At 37.3% G+C, this 18,504-nt stretch overlaps 1 protein-coding gene across 1 annotated transcript in view; it reads right to left on the reverse strand.

Moving 5' to 3' along the window:
• NEB (nebulin) overlaps positions 1-18,504 on the reverse strand; it is a 239,440-nt gene that overhangs the window by 100,564 nt on the left and 120,372 nt on the right. Inside the window, exons 72-84 of the mRNA XM_036744010.1 lie at positions 17,891-18,094; positions 16,422-16,526; positions 15,357-15,464; positions 11,281-11,592; positions 10,284-10,487; positions 7,847-7,951; positions 7,604-7,711; positions 6,655-6,966; positions 6,159-6,362; positions 5,471-5,575; positions 3,968-4,075; positions 1,679-1,990; positions 755-958 (exon numbers count right to left, since the gene is read on the reverse strand). Of these exons, the coding sequence (XP_036599905.1) occupies positions 755-958; positions 1,679-1,990; positions 3,968-4,075; positions 5,471-5,575; positions 6,159-6,362; positions 6,655-6,966; positions 7,604-7,711; positions 7,847-7,951; positions 10,284-10,487; positions 11,281-11,592; positions 15,357-15,464; positions 16,422-16,526; positions 17,891-18,094 (2,391 nt within the window). The remainder of the gene's footprint in view (positions 1-754; positions 959-1,678; positions 1,991-3,967; positions 4,076-5,470; positions 5,576-6,158; positions 6,363-6,654; positions 6,967-7,603; positions 7,712-7,846; positions 7,952-10,283; positions 10,488-11,280; positions 11,593-15,356; positions 15,465-16,421; positions 16,527-17,890; positions 18,095-18,504) is intronic.

Raw genomic sequence — 18,504 nt, forward strand, 5'->3', positions numbered from 1 at the left:
TCCATGAGGAAAAAACAATTTATAGACACATCACTTTAGGGTTGGAAGGGGCCTTCAAGGTCCTATAATTTCAACTCATTTTATAGATATGAGGAAACCAAAGTGCACAGAAACCAAACGATTTGCCCAGGGTGCCACAGGATGTGAGTGGCAGTGCTGTATTTGAACTCAGATCCTCTGCCTTGAAAACTAGCATTCTTCTCATTGTACCACATATGACCAATCAATGTTGTTATGTAGAAAGTATGAGCCTGGGTATGTATTAGCATATTCGATCCATGCCCTACACATATGCCTGTGCACATCAGAAATCTGAGAATGGTCATAGTATCATTCTGAAATTCTCCTTTGACTCTTGATATCTTATGATATCCTATCTATGGATGGATAGAAAGATATCACTGCCATTTTGATGAGTCATCGCCTGACCCAAATTATTAATTAAAGCCTACAAAATATTCAACTAAGTCTGAATATGTCCACTGTACTCGTGTTTACCAAATCTGTAAACATCATCAAGCTTTAGTTTGTTAACAAATTCATTTAAAAGTGGAGTTTATACATTAATTGAGAATAACAGATAACCAAATTTATGTATAATTCTGCAAATTACTATCGATTGTACAAATGCTTTAAAATGCCTGTTTCATTCAACTAAAAAGATCAGCATTACAGAAAGTATTTGGAGCTCTCTTTGCAATGGATTGCCTTTGAAGGTTTGCAAGTGATGACAGTCTGGCCTTGCCAATCTCACCTCGCTGATTTGCAGAGCGTTGGTCTTTGCCAGGACAACTTCAGGGGTGTCGACAATGCTTGTGAATTTGAGAGCTTCGGGCCTTGTACGGTACAGTCTTTCATTCACTAGCTCTTGAGCATGCTTTACTCTATTCACTTCCACAGAATCTTGCGGCAACCATCCAATACCCTTCAACCATTCCAGGTCTGATTTGTATATATTCTAAAGTAAACAGATGAAATACATACAAAGAAGAGTTAAATCTGAATGTGAAAGATTCATGAATCTGCACTACAGGCAATCTGTCATTAAGCTGATTGTGTTTTATCTCCTCCACAAGAATCAAAGCATTATTCAATTTGCAGTCAACATTACATTTTATATGCCAATATTTGTGATACACCCAAGAAAAGCTACTAGGACATTCACAAGGCTGACAGTAAAAACTTAAAAGTAGTACTTATTGATGAGGCAGTAATAATAAATTATGCTTTTTGAAAACTAGTATGGGCTTTGTTACTGATAATTAAAAATTTGTCTTTGGAATGCAAAATTTGAGATAAGAATGGTTGATTTCCTGAAAAATTAGATGTTTGGTTTCTTTTTAAAGCTAGATTTTCTAACATCTACGATTAATTTTGAAAATTGAATTCAGGAGGCTTTTAACTCTGAACCCCTTCCCCCCAAAAAAAAAAGAGAAAGAGAGATCTGCTTCTCATTCTATATAACTTCATAGACAAGTCAGGTATAGGGTAAGAAAAATGGCTTGAGGAAAATTGAATGATATCTAATTACTGCAGAGTTGTAGGACAGCAAGCATTTACAAATATAATCTGTGGATTCCTAAAGCCATATTAAGCTTATTAAGGTATTAATATTAATCTCCTCAGGAAACACTAACTTTAAAAACATTACTTGAGAATAAAATAATTCTATACATACATCACTCTGAAGTTCATAGGCTTTCTTAGCCTGGATCACGTCATTCTGGTCTGGGAGACATATCCACTGGTGCAGGTAATTGCGATAATCCACATCACTAACCAAGACCTGGCATTTCTTGGCCTGAACAATTGCCATCATGTCCAGTGGAGTATTGTAGTAGGCCTTGGACTTCTCATAAGCTTTCTTATACTCCCTGTCACTCTGGATCTTGGCAGCATGGATGGACCACACTAACTTGGGGTCATCTTGCAGGGTACGGAAACCCACGTGATGGCCCAGTTGTTTCCGATAACCTTCTTTATACTTGTACTAGATTAGTGAAAAATCAGACAAAAGCACAAGTGCAAAAATAATTAGTCTAGGATCTTTTGTTTTAAATGTTTTTTAAAAATACCTCCTTAAAATTTTAAAATAACTTCTAAGTCAACTGCAACATTATTCACAGTATTTTCATTCATCTTAGGCAAACTTTGATTTCTTAAAAAATATGAGCATAGAGCAGTAAGATAAGGAGTGGAGGGACATAGGATGGTAAATAGGAGTAGGGAAGGTATGCCAAGTATAAAATTGATAAATATGACAAGAGGAAGATGCATATGTTTGCTAGGTAGATGGTGTTTGCTGGGGTAAAATAGAAGAGGAAGGCAATTGGATAACAGTGTGAGCTTTAAGCCTGTGGTGAAGAATTTCCTTTCAGGAGTCAAATCCTCTCTGGATTTCAAGAAGAGGAAGGACATTCTGGAAATGGAATTAGAGGAAGACAATCCTTGCCTGTACTGTACAAGTTAAATTGAACAAAGGAGGAGACTAGAAACTGAGAAGGGGCCCACTGTAGTCGTCAGTCCCTATGAAGTCTTTCTTTAAGTCAGAAGTGAGAAAGAAAGACGTAGGGAGAGTCTCTAGAACATATTGGCAGACTAAAAGGGTAACAAAAAGGGGTAGTTTAGAGAAATATAAGTCATAGATAAGGGTAAGATGAAGGCAGAAAAATGTAATTTCTATTCTCATCCTACTTTTTTTTTTTGCTCCATGTTCTTTGTTAAAGCTTATAAGACTTTAATAGAGCCTTGATGGAATGTATGGGCCCCTTATAGCCATGGGCTAGATTCAGACCAAGAACAGATTAAACCAACTGTTCAGTGAGTATGAGAGGCTGATATGAGCCCCACCCTCCCCACTCCCATCCCCGATCTAATGTTTTTAGGTGTCGTCTGAAATTTCAAGAACAGACACAAAATCATCCTAAGAGATCAAATAGTTCCCAGAGTTCTGGGCACTGGAGGGAAGGAGACAAAGGTTGGGAAGGGCAGAAGCCGAATAGAGGCAGGAAATTTAAATGAGGTCCATAGAAAAGGGGGACCTCTTCCTGATCAGCTCAGAGGAAAGTCCTTCTTTTCTGTTAACACAGGGCATACTTGATAAGCTTATGCCAATGCTTCTGCTGTTTTCCTTGTGTCTAGACTTTATCTGCTTGTTGACAGTGATCCAAGGCTTTCTCTAATAATGGTTACAAGTTGTAGGGCCTGAATGATAGTTGCTGCTAGACATTATTTTCATTTTTGGGGGACAGTTTTAAATAAACTTCAAATCATATCTAGGATTGTTATAGCTAAACTACCAGAAATCTTGTGTTGAATCATTGTCTAAATCAAGGGTTCCTAACCATTTTCTCTCATGTCTATGGAATCTATGGATTCCTCTTCAGAATGTTTTTAAATACATAAAATAAGATAAATAGGATTACCAAGGAAATTAATTATACTGAAAAACAGTTATCAATTTTTTAAAAAATAACAAGTCCATGGACCTCAGGTTAAGAAACCCTAGTAAACAATCAAAACTTTAGTGAGTTAAGTCTTCCATTAAAACTTGGGGTTTTTTGTTTGTTTTTGCTTATTATCAACACAGAACACAGAAATAGTGTGGAAAAGGCACTAACTATGACACTTTAATGTTTCTATTGATTCTTGATTGCTTCCCAAAGACTGAGGATACTTCATGATGCTTTATTTCTGGTTCAAAATGCTTTTCAGGAGTTAAAAAATAATATTAACATGGTTTACAAATCTGTTTTCAGGTATCATGAGTCTCCATTGCCTGGTCTTGGAATTTTCAACCCATTAGATTTTTTTAAAAGTACAAAACAACATGGAGCTTTTAAAGAGGAGGAAAAAAAAAACAAGTTAAGGATCTTTAAAAATTAGCTAGTCTCATTTCAAACATTTTAATGGACTTGGCCATTAGCTCAGTGGTTCAACTGAAATGGCAAAAGAATAGAAACTTTACCTCACTGGCAATGTCTCTAGATGCCTTTGCATGTTTGATTTCAATGGCTTCCTCATTTATATCATAACCCTTCTGTTTGGCCTCATCCCAGTCTCGTTGATATAGTTTCTGTTAAGGAAACATAGAAATTAGTTTACAAGCAAATAAAGACAATTGTTTATACTTAGGCCAGACAAGCAGACCCTGATTAGGGTTTGACATCTGAGCAGGTTTGTATCACAATCCATGCACACATGCATACACACCCATAGCACTTGTTGATTGATATAGACTATGCTGAAAAGTACATCTCAAAATAATTCAGACACTAAAAGGAAGGTTAAATATAAAATATGTGGCATGAGGCCGCAAGGCACAAAATAAGACCTCATGGTGTTTATCAATTGTTTCCAGAGAAAAGAAGACTGGGTAGGAGAAATGGGGCTTGGAGAGACAGTACATTTCAAGTAATATTTAAAGGGCTGTCTTGTGAGGGAGGGATTTGATTTGATTTGATTTTTTTAGCCCTAGGGGGAAGGACCAGGAATTATGAGTGGAAATTGCAAGGAGGCAGATACAGGCTTAAGGTCAGAAAAAGCTTCTTAACATTCAGAGCTGTCTAAATGGACTTTCTCGAGAGGGTGGCCTCCCTCTCCCTGAAGCCTTCCATTAACCATAACTACTCATTGGGTATATTATAGAGGGAATTCCTTTCAGAAATAATTTATACTGAGTGGAGGCCAAAGTCCCTTTTAGCTCTTCATTTCTGTGATCTGTGATACTATGATTCTTCTGCTACTTCACTTCAATGTTATAATAACTGGACTGCTCTCTCTTTCCCCATGTGACCTGTCCTAAGCAGGAGTCTTTGGGTCCCTAGTGCAAAAGGAGATTGAATGTTTCAATAGAGTATTTGGCTAGTAGTATCATTTATTCACAATTATCATACAGGGAAATGGATGTACCAGAAACAATATATAACTTTTAAAGACTAAAAGAGAATTGCCATCAGAATTAGAAATGGGAGTCTAGGATCATACTACTTACTCCAAGGACCTATTTATGTATCCAAATTGCCTTTTACCAGAGTTTTTAAAATGTATTTTATCTTTGATATCTGTTTTTTTAATCCTTTGATATAGGAAATCGATCTACATCTATGTTTGATCTGCACTGGGATTTCATCAGTGTGAGGCAACAACAGGTGGGGAAACTCCCTCCACTAATGCTGATCACAGGTGACTGTTATTGACAATCTCAGAGAGTTGCCTAAGGCACTGACTGGTTCAGTGTGTATCTTTAGGTAGGATTAAATCCAGCTTTTCCTTGTTCAAAGGCTGGCCCTCTTTCTACTATCTCAGGTTGCTTTTCAGTGAAGAAGATGTTACTAAAGGAAAAAATATCAAATGTCGTTAAAATATGTCAAAATTTCTAGTTAGCTGACTAAGTCATTTCCTACATGTTCAACAGGCTGATGGGCATTGCTGCGTGAAAGAATTTATGTTTCATTTGCATGAATCTTACCTTGCTGATCTGCATGGCATTGAGCTGAGCCTGTAACATCTCTGGAGTGTCAGAAGGAATGTTGACGTTTGTCTTATCTTTGTTCCAGGCATCTTTATATAACCACTGACAAAAGAATAGAAATACTGTTACTCTGACATAGAGTTAGAGAGTTTATTTCTAATACATAGTATTACTTTATGTTTTATATAATGCTTTTCTACACATCATGTTTGCTAACAGTTTTTTAGAGAACAAGAAAATTTTTCTCCCTATTGAAAAATCTAAAATATTTTGAAATAGTCGGGGTGGGGTGGAAAGCCAAGATCCCTTGTGATTGTACCAGAATTTCACAAGTATATGGCTTCTGTCTCATGGTCAGGACAGAAAATTTTTTGGAACACTAAAATAGTTCATATTTATATAGCTCTAAGATTTGTTCTTGGGAGCAACCCTGAAAAGCAGCTAGTGAAAGGATGTATATCCCCATTTGACAGATCAGAAAGCTTAGGTTAGCAGAAGTTAATGACTTGCCAAAGATCATAGAACTAGTAAACATCAGAAGAAGGACTTGAACCCAGATCTCCTGACTCCAAGTCTAGTACTTTTTTCCCTCTAAACCAGGCTACCACTATCATTCCTTCAAAGCCCAGCTTCCTAGTTCATTCTAGGTAGCACTGTCTGGAAAACAGGGAACATCAGCTCTTACCTCACTCGTTTGCAGAGAATTGGCCTTAGCCAATACAATTTCAGGGGTGTCAACAATATTTGTGAATTTCAGGACTTCTGGTCGTGTTCGATACTGTCTCTCATTTATGAGATCTTGGGCACACTTCACTCTAGCCATCTCCACCGAACCTTGGGGCATCCAGCCGATGCCACGTAACCATTCTAGGTCAGATTTGTACACATTCTGCAAACAAAATGTTACACTTTGTATTTTATGATGAGTTTCAGACAGAACTAATAATTAACTGAAAAATGAAATTGTTAATATTACACAGCTCACATTTGGGAAGAGTTAAAAGAATGGAAAAGGCTTTTGTTGTGGAAAAAATGCCTCTTTCCATTCTTTGAAGTGATTTTTTGAAGGTACTAAGCACATAGGTTTTGGATCAAACAGAGCTAGAAAATGCCAGTTTACCCCATTCCAACCCCACATTTGCCAACACCTAAAAACTGAAACTAAAGAGCACATTACTTACATCACTTTGTAGTTCATAGGCCTTCCTTGCTTGGATAACATCATTTTGATCTGGTAAACATGTCCAATGGTGCAAGTAGTTGCGATAATCAATATCACTGACCAGAGTTTGGCATTTTTTAGCTAGCAAGATGCCCAACATATCCACTGGACTACTGAACTTGGTCTTCCACTTCTGGAACTCCTTCTTGTACTCCCTTTCACTTTGAATCTTCCCTGCGTGTATAGACCACAAAATCTTGGGATCATCTTCCACGCACTGGGCTCCGATGTGGTGACCCTTCTGTTTCTCATAAGCCTCTTTATATTTGTACTAGAAAACATAAAAATATCAGATTTTAGGCATATTGTCATAGAGATGACTGACACAGTGACTACATTAGCTGATTTTGTTTGCCTTTTTCTTAGTTACGCAGGAGGGCTTCAGAGGGTGAGGTACAATATAGAGAGAAATAATTATAATGTGAAAACAAAAAGACAGTACTTTTTTTAAGGAAAAAAAATAAGAAAACCTGCTACAATCAAGTAGGCTTTGATAGTTTCTGACAGCAATAAGAACAACAACAAACAACAACATTAAGGCAAGTAGCAATAATTTCATACCTTACTTTGGTGTGTCAAAATTTTGGCATTCTTGAACAATTATAAGCTTAAATTTTAAATATTACAAAACTACAATAGTTGCATTTTAAGTTTTTCTCATTGGTATTCTTTCAAACCCATTTAAAAGCTACTCCAATTATTATTGTCAAAATATCTTTTTTTGTGAAAATATACTGGCCCACAATTTACTTATTTCTTTTCCCAATAGAAAGTGTCAGAGGAAGGCCAAAAAGCTAAGTAGATTTGGAGAAACACATGCAGAAGGACTCTTAAAGGGGGTATCCTGTTGAACTGTAGGAGAATTTCATACTCTGGGGTCTATGAGAATTCAGTTGAAAGGTACTCACATCGCTGGCAATGTCCCTTGAAGCCTTGGCACTTTTGATTGGAATGGCATCAGCTCTCAAGTCATAGTCCTTTGCCTTTGACTCATCCCATCCTTGAGTATAAAGTTTCTAGGAAGTGGAAAAACAAGCAAGATGAGAGTAAGCAGCTTGGATGGCTCAAAAGTAGAAAGTGAGAAAGTGTTAAGATGAAATGGGTACTATATACATCTTAGTAAACAAAACCAAACCAAGAAATGTCCTTACATGGCTGACATTAGCAGAATTGCTCTTGGCCAGCAGGATTTCAGGTGTGTCTGGCATCACATGGATGGAGGTCTTATCAGCATCCCAAGCTTCTGTGTACAAATGCTGTGGGACCAAGAACAAACACTCATCTCAAAAACAAAGCAAAAAAACCCAAATATTTATCTTTCTTAACATTTTAAGAATCAGTAAAGCCATCTCAAACCAAAAGGCTTCCTTTCACAGACTGAAAGGGGCAGATAGACGTTCCATAGGTAATGTGAAATAATATGATAGTTTCTATTTCTTTCATGCTAAGGATTTCCTTGCCCAGAGACCCAACCTAGCCCATGACCTCCCAGCAAAGTAGAGGTCCAGGATCCTAGAGGATCCCAAGATCCTATGATCTAATGAAAATTATATTATGTGGCATGAAACAAATTTCTGATCCTGAGAATCCATTCACACAGGCCTTTTTCATAGTCTTCTCTCATTTGATAATGTGAAGCTAAAGCATCCACTGTCTCCATAGCAGAAACAATTCCAGATATGGAGGGTAGGGATGGAAGATGCATGCATAGTAACTTCAATTTAGTCTAGTTTAATTCAACAAATATTGATTATGTGCCCTTAAGAACAATAAGGGAACAGCCTACTATCCATAAAGAGATAATAGAAAATTCTGGAGAATAGGGAGTTATTTTTTCTGTGTTATAAACAAATAAAAGAGCTCTTCACCACTCACTTCAGGGTTAAAATAATGAATTTTTTACATCCACGTAATAGATTAGTTCAAGCAATACAACTGAGTCGACAATGTGAGCTGTCACTGCTATTAAGCTCTTCTCATTCTCCTGGACCCAGTCAGGATGAAAAATTAATAGTGTCATAAATTCCAACCTGGCTGGGTAAAGAGATGTCATATGGCTTAGCTTATATTATATGACAGGACACGTAAGTTACTTGTATGTATGTGTACATGTAAGATATATGTGCATTTTCATTTAGTAATAGCCTCAGAACCCTGCTGAATCGTCCCTGGAAAATGATGCCCAGATAGACCAATTCTCCTTCTGTCCTCTAAGCGATCAAACATTGTCAGGGTACAGGCTTCCAGGCCTTTGTGAGGTGTGAGGTTGAAGATATTACTCCCCTGGGACACAGAGGGCCAATGAGAAATGACAGACAATGTTGACACTCAGAACTTGAGGGGACCTTAGAACTTTCAAACACAGTTCAATAATAATAATAATAAATCATTATTATTGTCACAATAATGATTGTGTATAGTCAACTTTCATATATTGCAAATGAGGAAACAGACCAAAGAGGATTATGTGACTTACCCCATAATAATAATAATTAATAATAATAGCTAACATTTGCATTGCACCTAGTGTATGTCAGGCACCGTGCTAAGCATTTACAAATATTTTCTCATTTGATCCCTACAACCACCTTGGGAGATGGGTGCTACTGTTATCCTCATTTTACAGATAAGGAATCTGAGACAGACAGAGGTTAGGGGCCTTGCCTAGGGTCACTTAGTCAGTAAGTTACTGAGGTCAAATTTGAACTCGGGTCTTCCTGTCTCCAGGTCCACGGCTCTGTCCACTGTGTAACTGAGTAGCGGGGTCAGGACTCCTCAGTCTCAGTTCACTGCTCTTGACACATCGGCCTACTTCTTAGATGTGGTACTAAATGAAATCCTGTCTGATTCTATCATAATACCTTACATTTGTGTGGTTATTTAGTCTTCAGAACAGCTTCATATCATCTGCTCTCATCCTTACAAACACCTGTGAGCTAGAGAGGGCACACGTCATCACCCCCATTTGATAAATATGGAAATTGAGGCACAGGGAGGGTGAGCGACTTGCTAAGGTCTTATCTTATCTAGATAAGTGTTCTTTCCTCTACACTTCAGTAGTGTCAAACTCAAATAGAAATGTGTCCACTAAACCATCACTTTATGTTGACTTAGAAAACTACACATTAACATTGTCTATATTCTATTGTATCTTTATTTTGTTAAACATTTCCCAATTATATTTTAATCTGGTTGGGGCTGCACTTGGAAGTGTGGAGGAAACGTGGAGTTCCATCAAGGAACATGCTGGATGCTCAGACAAACCAACTCTCCCGAAGCACCTAATATCCCTGTGCCTGAAGAACAGCAAATCAAGGTGCAAGAGGAAACGGAGTAGATCGCCTTTCTGGACTGGTGCCAGACTCCTGGTTTACCTCTCCCACTCACTTTACAGGACGCACAGGTTGCTCACAGGGCTCAGAGGGGGTTCACCGGCAGTTAGAGTGGTCCTTATTGTATGTGTAGGGTGAGTCAGGTTCCTTCTTTATGTTCTCATTAGGGATACTCCTAGCTTTCACCTATGTGATATTTCTGAAAAGATGAGGACAATTCTCTGGCAGGCTGAACAAGAGGCAGCCAGAAACTTACCTTGCTCACGTTCAGAGCATTGGTCTTTGCCAGCACAATTTCTGGGGTGTCCGTGATGCAAGTGAACTTGAGCTGATCAGCGGGTGTGCGGTACTTCTTCTCACTTAAGATTTCCCCTGCTCTCTTGACTTTTTCAACATCTACAGAACCAATGGGAACCCATCCAATACCTCGCAGCCATTCCAGATCAGATTTGTAAATAGCCTGAAAAAGCAATGAAGCTGAATCATTTCGGGATTAAGTCATGTAAGGGTAAAATGCTAAGCAAACCCATTCATGTGCATTTATTCATAGTCGTTTAGTATTATTTATTCTGGTTTCAAATATATAAGTTTATGTAGTCAAATATCTTGTACTGAAGTGATCAATATTTGAGGCTTTTGAGGCAACTAAAAAAAATCAGTCCTCCAGTATGCTCCATTCCAATTATGTAATACTGTTTTGAAGAAAATCATTGCTTATCTCCCAAGGGAAAATGTTTATCTTCTGATTTCATTACACGTATCTCAACATTTTGAAATAATAATCTTAAAATTACATAGTGCTTTATGACTAGAATGTAGTTTATGCTTCTTATCTCATTCAAGTCCTGAAGAAACCTAGAGAGTTTGGTAGTGTGTGAAGTACTGTCCCCATTCTAAAGATGACAAAACTGAGGTACAGAGAGACTAAATGACCCATATGAGGTTACAGAGCTAGTGAGTGGCAGAAGAAGTATGTGATCAGATTGTTTCATTCCAAGACTAGCACTAAAAGATTTTAAAAACTGAACAGTCTCCAATATTATCTTGTGCACTTCAAGCAATTAACTTGTTCTCAGAGCCCTGAAGAATCTGTCTGAATACTTTTGGTTTTGAAATCTCAGCTAGCTCTATTTTACCTATCCTCCACCATGTGGTCAGCAGTCAAAAAAAAAGTATGCACTCTGCATCTGTTTCAAAATTGAAGTTTTAAAAGCTTATTACACTCAATGTAAGTAGATGTTTCGTATACTCACATCACTCTGTAGGTCATAGGCCTTGCGTGCCTGAATGACATCATTCTGGTCTGGCAGGCACATCCATTCATGCAAAGGATGTCTGTAGTCTACGTCGCTGACCAGAGTCTGACACTTCTTGGCCAACACAATCCCCAGCATATCCACTGGGCTGCTGAACTTGGTCTTCCATTTCTCAAAGTCCTTCTTGTACTCCCTGTCACTCTGGATCTTGGCTGCATGTAGAGACCACATGATCTTGGGATCATCTTTTATGTCACGGGCTCCAATGTGATGGCCCAGCTGCTTACGATAGCCCTCTTTATACTTGTACTAGGAAGGAAAAATGATATATGCATTTAATCTAATATCAATATTTGTAGGACACTTTACAGTTTTTTGAAGTGGTTTCACATAGATTTCATTTTCTTTCAACAATTCTATGAAGTAGTTAGGACAAATATTATCAGTCCCATGTTAGAGATAAAGTAACCTCCAGAGAGGTTAAATGACTTTGCTCAAGGTCACATAGTGATCAGAGAGCTGGGACTAGAGCCTAGGTCTTCTGACTCCTAGTTCAGTGGTTTAAATTTGCTTATTGGAGTTTTATGGTCTAATATCACCCAAATTTAAAACTGCTCTTCATCTTAGACATTTTTCTCTCATGAACCTTCCATTTTCTGGTACTCACAGAAGGGTGATTCCCCCAAGATAATGCCATAGTCTCCCCCAAGATGGCGCTATCCTCTCCCCCAAGATGTCAAAAGTCTCTCCAGTAGTGGCTGCACCTTCTCTCATGGTCCCTCAACACACTAGATCCAGAGAATGAAGAGCCACACTTCTTGTCCTTCTGAGCCTGTTTCAGATATTACTTCTACTCTCAGGACTTAGAAACCTCTACTCATTTGGTATATACCCTATTAAGATATGTTAACCTATTTAGATTCTTGTCACAGTTATCCACTAGCTCTGAAGTCATTCTTCTTTCTTGAGGGGTTCATAGTCATATTTTCTACACCAACCCCTACATTATATTTGAGAATTTATATTATATCTATCTATCTATCTATATATATATGTATACACACACACACACACACACACATATATTCCTTTAAAACACCTTGACTCCTTCATCCGTCAACTCCCTCAACTCTCATTACCTCCACTTCCCCCCACACAGGAATGGTTACTCTTTGATTTCACAGTCATCCATAAGTTTTCCATATCCGTGATCAAGAATCTGAAATTTCTCTCTCTGACCAAAATCTCATCCTTCTATGGCTCTCTGTGCTCAGAGCTCCTAAAGCAATTTATCTTTACTGTGATCTCTGATCCTGCCATCTCTCGGGCCATCACTATTGCTCTGGTTTCACTATCCTCCCTTCCCCCTCTTGAAACTAGTTCACCGCATCAACCTTATACCACCCTCCACCCTTGCATCCCACATCACTCGTGCCTTGTCAAACTCTAGCTCTGGATTCCATCTCCATCCATCTCCTGCCCTCTTACTCATGTGCTGCTGAATGTGTTAGAGGAAGTTACAAAACTATGCTGACTCAATTCACTACAAATTTACATTGTCTAATCTCGATTGTGCCCTCACTGCTGAAAGGTAATCCTTTGACTCTTCTCTGACTCTGTCCAAATCTGCACAGGGAAAATTAAGGTCATTTGCTGTGAGTTCGAGATCTCTCGTCCCTTTCACAATTCTTTGATATCACCCTCCTCCATTCTCTCCTCTTTCTGCAGTCTCTGATGAAGAGATGGGCCTTCTCCTTGCCGAGGTCCACGTGTCTACTTGCACCCTTGATCCCATATTTTTCCATCTTCTCCCTTTATTTACCCCTTCAATTATCCCCTCTTTCTAATTTTCAGCCTTTCTAATTTAGACTCTGGCTTCTTTCCTATGGATTATAGATTTTTCTCATCCTTAAACAATCTTCACTTAAATTTACCACCTCCTCAAATCATTGTTATTGTTCCTTCTTTTCAAAATCAAACTAGAAAAGCTATTCATGTTATTGTCTTCACTTGTGCTCCCTGCCTCACTTTTTAACCCTTTGCAATCTGTCTTCCTACCTTAGGAGGAAGAAATGGGAACTGTTCCCTCACTGAGACTTTTTTCTCCAAAGTTACCAAGTAGCATTTAAAATTTTTTTATTTACTTTATTTTGAATTATAAAATAAAATAAGCATTTTCATAACATAACATTTTTATAAAGATAATTGCACATGAAACTGCAAATCTATTATGTACCACTTGCTATTCCTTTTAGATATAAAATAAATTTATCATGTAAATTTTTTCCCTCTTTTTTTCTTCCCTCCCCCTAGAGATGGCTACTATTAGACACAGATTTGTGTCTAATTTGTTACTAATTGCCAATTTAGAAAACATTTGCCTTTTTGTCCTCTCTTTAGCATTTAACACCATTGACCTCTCTTTCCTATCCTATACTCTCTTCTCTCTGGGTTTTCCTAACACCAATCTCTTCTGGTTCTCCTCCCATCAGTCTGATTGCTCCTTTTCAGTCTCTTTTGCTCGATCAGTACCCATTCCTCGCCCCAGAGCTCTATCCTTGGTACTTCTGCTCTTTCCCCTCTACACTCTCCCTAGGCAATCTTGTCAATCTTCATGGATTGGATTACCATCTTTCTAGATAATTCTCTGATCAATATATCCAATTCTGGTCTTTTTCCTATGATATGGTTCTAAATCACCGAATGAGTATTGGGCATTTCAAACCAAATATCCCATAGGAATCTGAAACTCAGCATTATCTTCTACTCCAAACTTACCCCTCTTAATAAATTCCCCATTCCTGTTGAGGGCACCACTATCCTAATTACACAGGTTTGCAACCTTGGAGTCATCTTCCAATCTTCATTCTTCATCGCTCACCATATCTAGCTGCTTGCCAAGTTTTGTCAATTTTGCCTCCATGACATTTTTTTTTTTTGCAGCCATCTCCTCTCCATTCATTGAGCTCCCACCCTAGTTTGAGCCCTTATAACCTCTCACCTGGACTGTTGCCAGTCTCCTAATCAGTCTCCTTGAATATGGTTTTTCTTTTACACTTCTGGCAAACTGAGGGTCACAGGTCTATGTCACTCCCTTGTTCAAGAATTTTCAGTGGCTCCCCATTCATTACCTCTACGATAAAATTCAAACTCCTCCCCTTGGTATTTAAAGCTCTTTACAGTCAGATTCTAGTCTATATTTCTAGCCTTACTGCATGTGACTCCCCTTCATGAAGTTCATGAAGTTGAACATTCTGTTCAAACTGGCTTACTTGCTGGGCTTTGTATGAGACATTGCACAGTCTCTCCATGCATAGTCTGTTTCCCACCCCTAGAATGCCTCAGCTCTGTCTCTTAGAACACTAGATTCTTTCAAAGTATAGTTCGAGTGCCAACCCTAACACAGTCTTTCATGATCTCTCTGATTTCTAGTGTCCCTCCTAACTACATTATAGATATTTTGTAATGACTCCTATGTGTACACATTGTGTTCCCAAATTGAAATGTAAGCCTCTTGAAAACAAGGGCAATTTTGTTTTGTCACTGTACCCCAAGACTTTGTCACAATTTGGCACACAGGAGGAGCTCAACAAATAACTGTTGAACTAAATTGACTACTTGGAAGATTTATTTGCATGACACTAAGAAAGACATTTAGAATGATTATGGACACACCACTATTTTAGACCATACATACAGATGATATACATATATACATTTTTGTTATATACATGCACATATATGTTTAGGTATGTATCTATATCTATATCTATATCTATATCTATATCTATATCTATATCTATATCTATATCTATATCTATATCTATATCTATATCTATATCTATATCTATATCTATCTCCTGAACACTTCCTCTTTGGCTAACAGAGAAACTGACTATTAAGTAATCACCTTCTGCTAGGTCTGTACAGAGTGGATATAATGCAAATTATAGACAATGGAAATGGAGACTGATAGAAACACCTGAAATGCTGGCAAAAAATTCAGATTTCACAAGCTGCAAGCACATCTGTAGAAGAAATATCTCCAGAGACTTCCAGAAATGTTGACTTACATCACTTGCTATATCTCGAGACGCTTTAGCTGCTTGAATCGGAATGGCATCCAACCGTAGGTCATAGCCTTCCTTCTTCGACTCCTCCAGGGCGAGTCGGTAGAGTTTCTGCAGAGAAAAAATTATCAGCAATCATTCTCTGACAAGAAACTCTTGTTTCCATTAGTACTTTTTTCTGCGAAAATTAAATGACCCTAAATACACTCAACTTTCTTTGCAATTACCACACGAAGCAAAGTTTTGGATGGAGAGAGTGCATCTTAAGAGGAAAATTTCAGTCCTATAGCACTAACTGGCAAACTGCTGGCAATATTATTGAACTATGGCCTGATATCTACACGGGCCTGTAGAAAGCCTCTTATTTCTTTGAGGTTGTATCTCTCTTAAGGATATATTATTCCTCTAGCCTCCTCCCCTGCCATCTTCTCTTCCCTGGTCAACTTTCAAATCTTGTAGCATTGTAACGGGGATAGCGGATGAAATAAACAATTGTGGTCCTACTTTCTTGTTCTATAATTGAAGGTAAAGATGGGATTTTTTAAAAACAGTTAACACTAACCTCACCTACCTCTCCCCATCCCCCCCCCGCTCCAGCAACTGGATTACACATCATAAATAAGTCATAATATTCTATTCAGAAAAGCTGTGATTATGTCCTGTCTGTTTCTACCTACATTTGTTCTTTCCTTTTTGTCTTTCTTAAAAAATTAATTTTTTTTCCAAAAGTTTAAAATAGAACACCTAGTATTTAAGTTTGTTTCTTTTTCTTTTCTTATTTTGTATTTAAGTTCAAAATAAAAATGTTTTTAAAAAATTGAGCACCAATTCAAGAAACTAAACTTTCTTAGTAACTATTCACATTTAAGTGAATTAATTTCAATGCAAAATATAAACATTTTTTACTCATTTTAAAATTCTCATTTTGATTCTTTATCTTTTCATTCTCATTCCCTTTTCCTCTCTTAGGTTCATAATTGAGTATGCACTCAATTCTTTGGGTTCTGCCTTTTTCTCTTTGTATTATTTTATAAGGGACTTTTCTCACCTATTCTTAAAGCTACTCACCGCACTGTAGTTTATTTTGTTGAGTTTGGCAAGCATGATTTCTGGTGTGTCTGGCATGACATGGATTGTTTTCTTATCGTTTTCCCATGCTTCTGTATATAAACGCTATTTAAAAACAAAAGAAGAAGAAAAGTTTATTTTCTAGCCCATATACATTTGTTTATCAGAATCTTCTCTCTGTCTTGTGTGGTGATAATAAAATGGGGGAGAGAGAATTTCCATTTTTTTTCTATGCATCAAACATAACTTATTTTCTTTTAAAATATCCTTATTTTGAACTTAGACTCCAAATAAAACAAGCATGAAATTGTGCATTTCTATTATGTGTAGCTCACTTTTCTTTTGAAATAGATAATACATTCAACATGTAGCTTTAATAGCTGTCTCAATTTTCTGCATTTTTTTTCTAGTTTCATTCTGGGCATTTTTTAAAAAGATGTTTTAATGACTCTCTCTCTTTCTTTCTTTGTTTCTTTCTTCATTTGTTTCTCTGTTTGCTTGTCTGTTTCTTCCTTTCCTTTCCTTTCCTTCCTTCCTACCTTCCTTCCTTCCTGCCTTCCTTCCTTCCTTCCTTCCTTCCTTCCCTATTCCTATTCTGATCTACCTCCCATTCTACCTTCCAAATTAGGAAAAAAGAAAAACAGTCCTTAAACTGTAGCATCAAGAAGAATAAATTCTCACATTGGCTATGTCAAAAAACATACCAATATAAATTCTTACCCTCATAACTAGACAACTGATTACTTCCAAGGGTGTTTTATATAACACTTTCTTGGTTGAAAATTATTTAATGTTACCTGTAGCATAGTGGGTAGGAAACTAAGAAAGACTTGGCTTCCAATTTGGTCCTAAACATTAACTGTGTGATCCTAGACAAGTTCCTTAAACACTCTATGCCTCTGTTTCCTCATCAGTAAAATGAGAGGGTTAGAGTTGACTATCTCTAGAGTTCTTTAAGGCTCTAAATCTATGCTCCTATAATCCTTCAGATATACTAATAGGAATGTTCTGAAAAAATGTCATTGGGTTTGTCACGTCCTAAAACTAGTGAAGTTATAACGTACTGCTAATATGCAGCATTTTTACCGTTGATTTCATTTTTCAAAGTTGTCATTCATGTCATTAAAGAACATTATAATAGATGTCATTTTCAAAGATGGTTAATACGAATCTTTTGGCATGCATGGTCTTAAAAATGAAATCATAGCTTTGATGACCATATTTTCTGGATTAAAAATAAAGACATGTGGTTTGACAGAGCTATTCTTTGGATAAAGTGTTAAAAGTACACTTTATGTTCTGAAATGCATATTGTTCTAGTTAATTCAGGATGTATGGTCATTATAATCATACACCAAGATTTTCACATTTTTATAAATAAATAAAATAAATTTTGATAAATAAATCGATAAATTCTTATATTTAATAACTCAAAGCTCTGATCATTGGTCCAAAGATTAGGAACTCACCTTGTTCATATTTATAGCATTATTCTTTGCTAGCACCTGTTCCAAAGAGTCTGTCACACTGGTAAATGTCAGTTTGTCTGGAGGTTGACGGTAGGTGTTATCACTCAATATCTCTGCTGCTCTCTTGGCTCTAAGAACCTCTATGGAGCCTATTGGGACCCAGCCTATGCCTTTCAACCATTCAAGGTCAGACTTATACAAATTCTGTAAATGGACACATATAGACAAAATTCATTAACGAACATTTTTACAACTGATATTTCCCAAATGTCTTTCACCATAGAAAGGTGAAAGTATCAAAAATCCCATAAAAGGTGAACATCACTATGTACATGGCCCTATCACTGGGATTGTAGATCATGCCATAGAGGTGATTCTGGGGTTTTAGAAGCTATACTAGCAGATCCTAAGCATAGGTAGATTCCCCTGAAATTTGAAAGGCTTAAGGTATGGACCCGACAATCTAGCAGAGTTGCCTGTAGACCAGCCCAATTAGGTTTAGAGAGGTTCATTTGAAGGTTGATCACGAGGTGGTGGTTATTTTTGGTGATGACAAGGTACAAAAACTATTTACTAAGGGCAGAAAGGTTGCAATCTTCATTGGTAGATGGAAT

The sequence above is a fragment of the Trichosurus vulpecula genome, chromosome 2, assembly GCF_011100635.1.
Source record: "Trichosurus vulpecula isolate mTriVul1 chromosome 2, mTriVul1.pri, whole genome shotgun sequence".
Lineage (NCBI taxonomy): Eukaryota > Metazoa > Chordata > Mammalia > Diprotodontia > Phalangeridae > Trichosurus > Trichosurus vulpecula.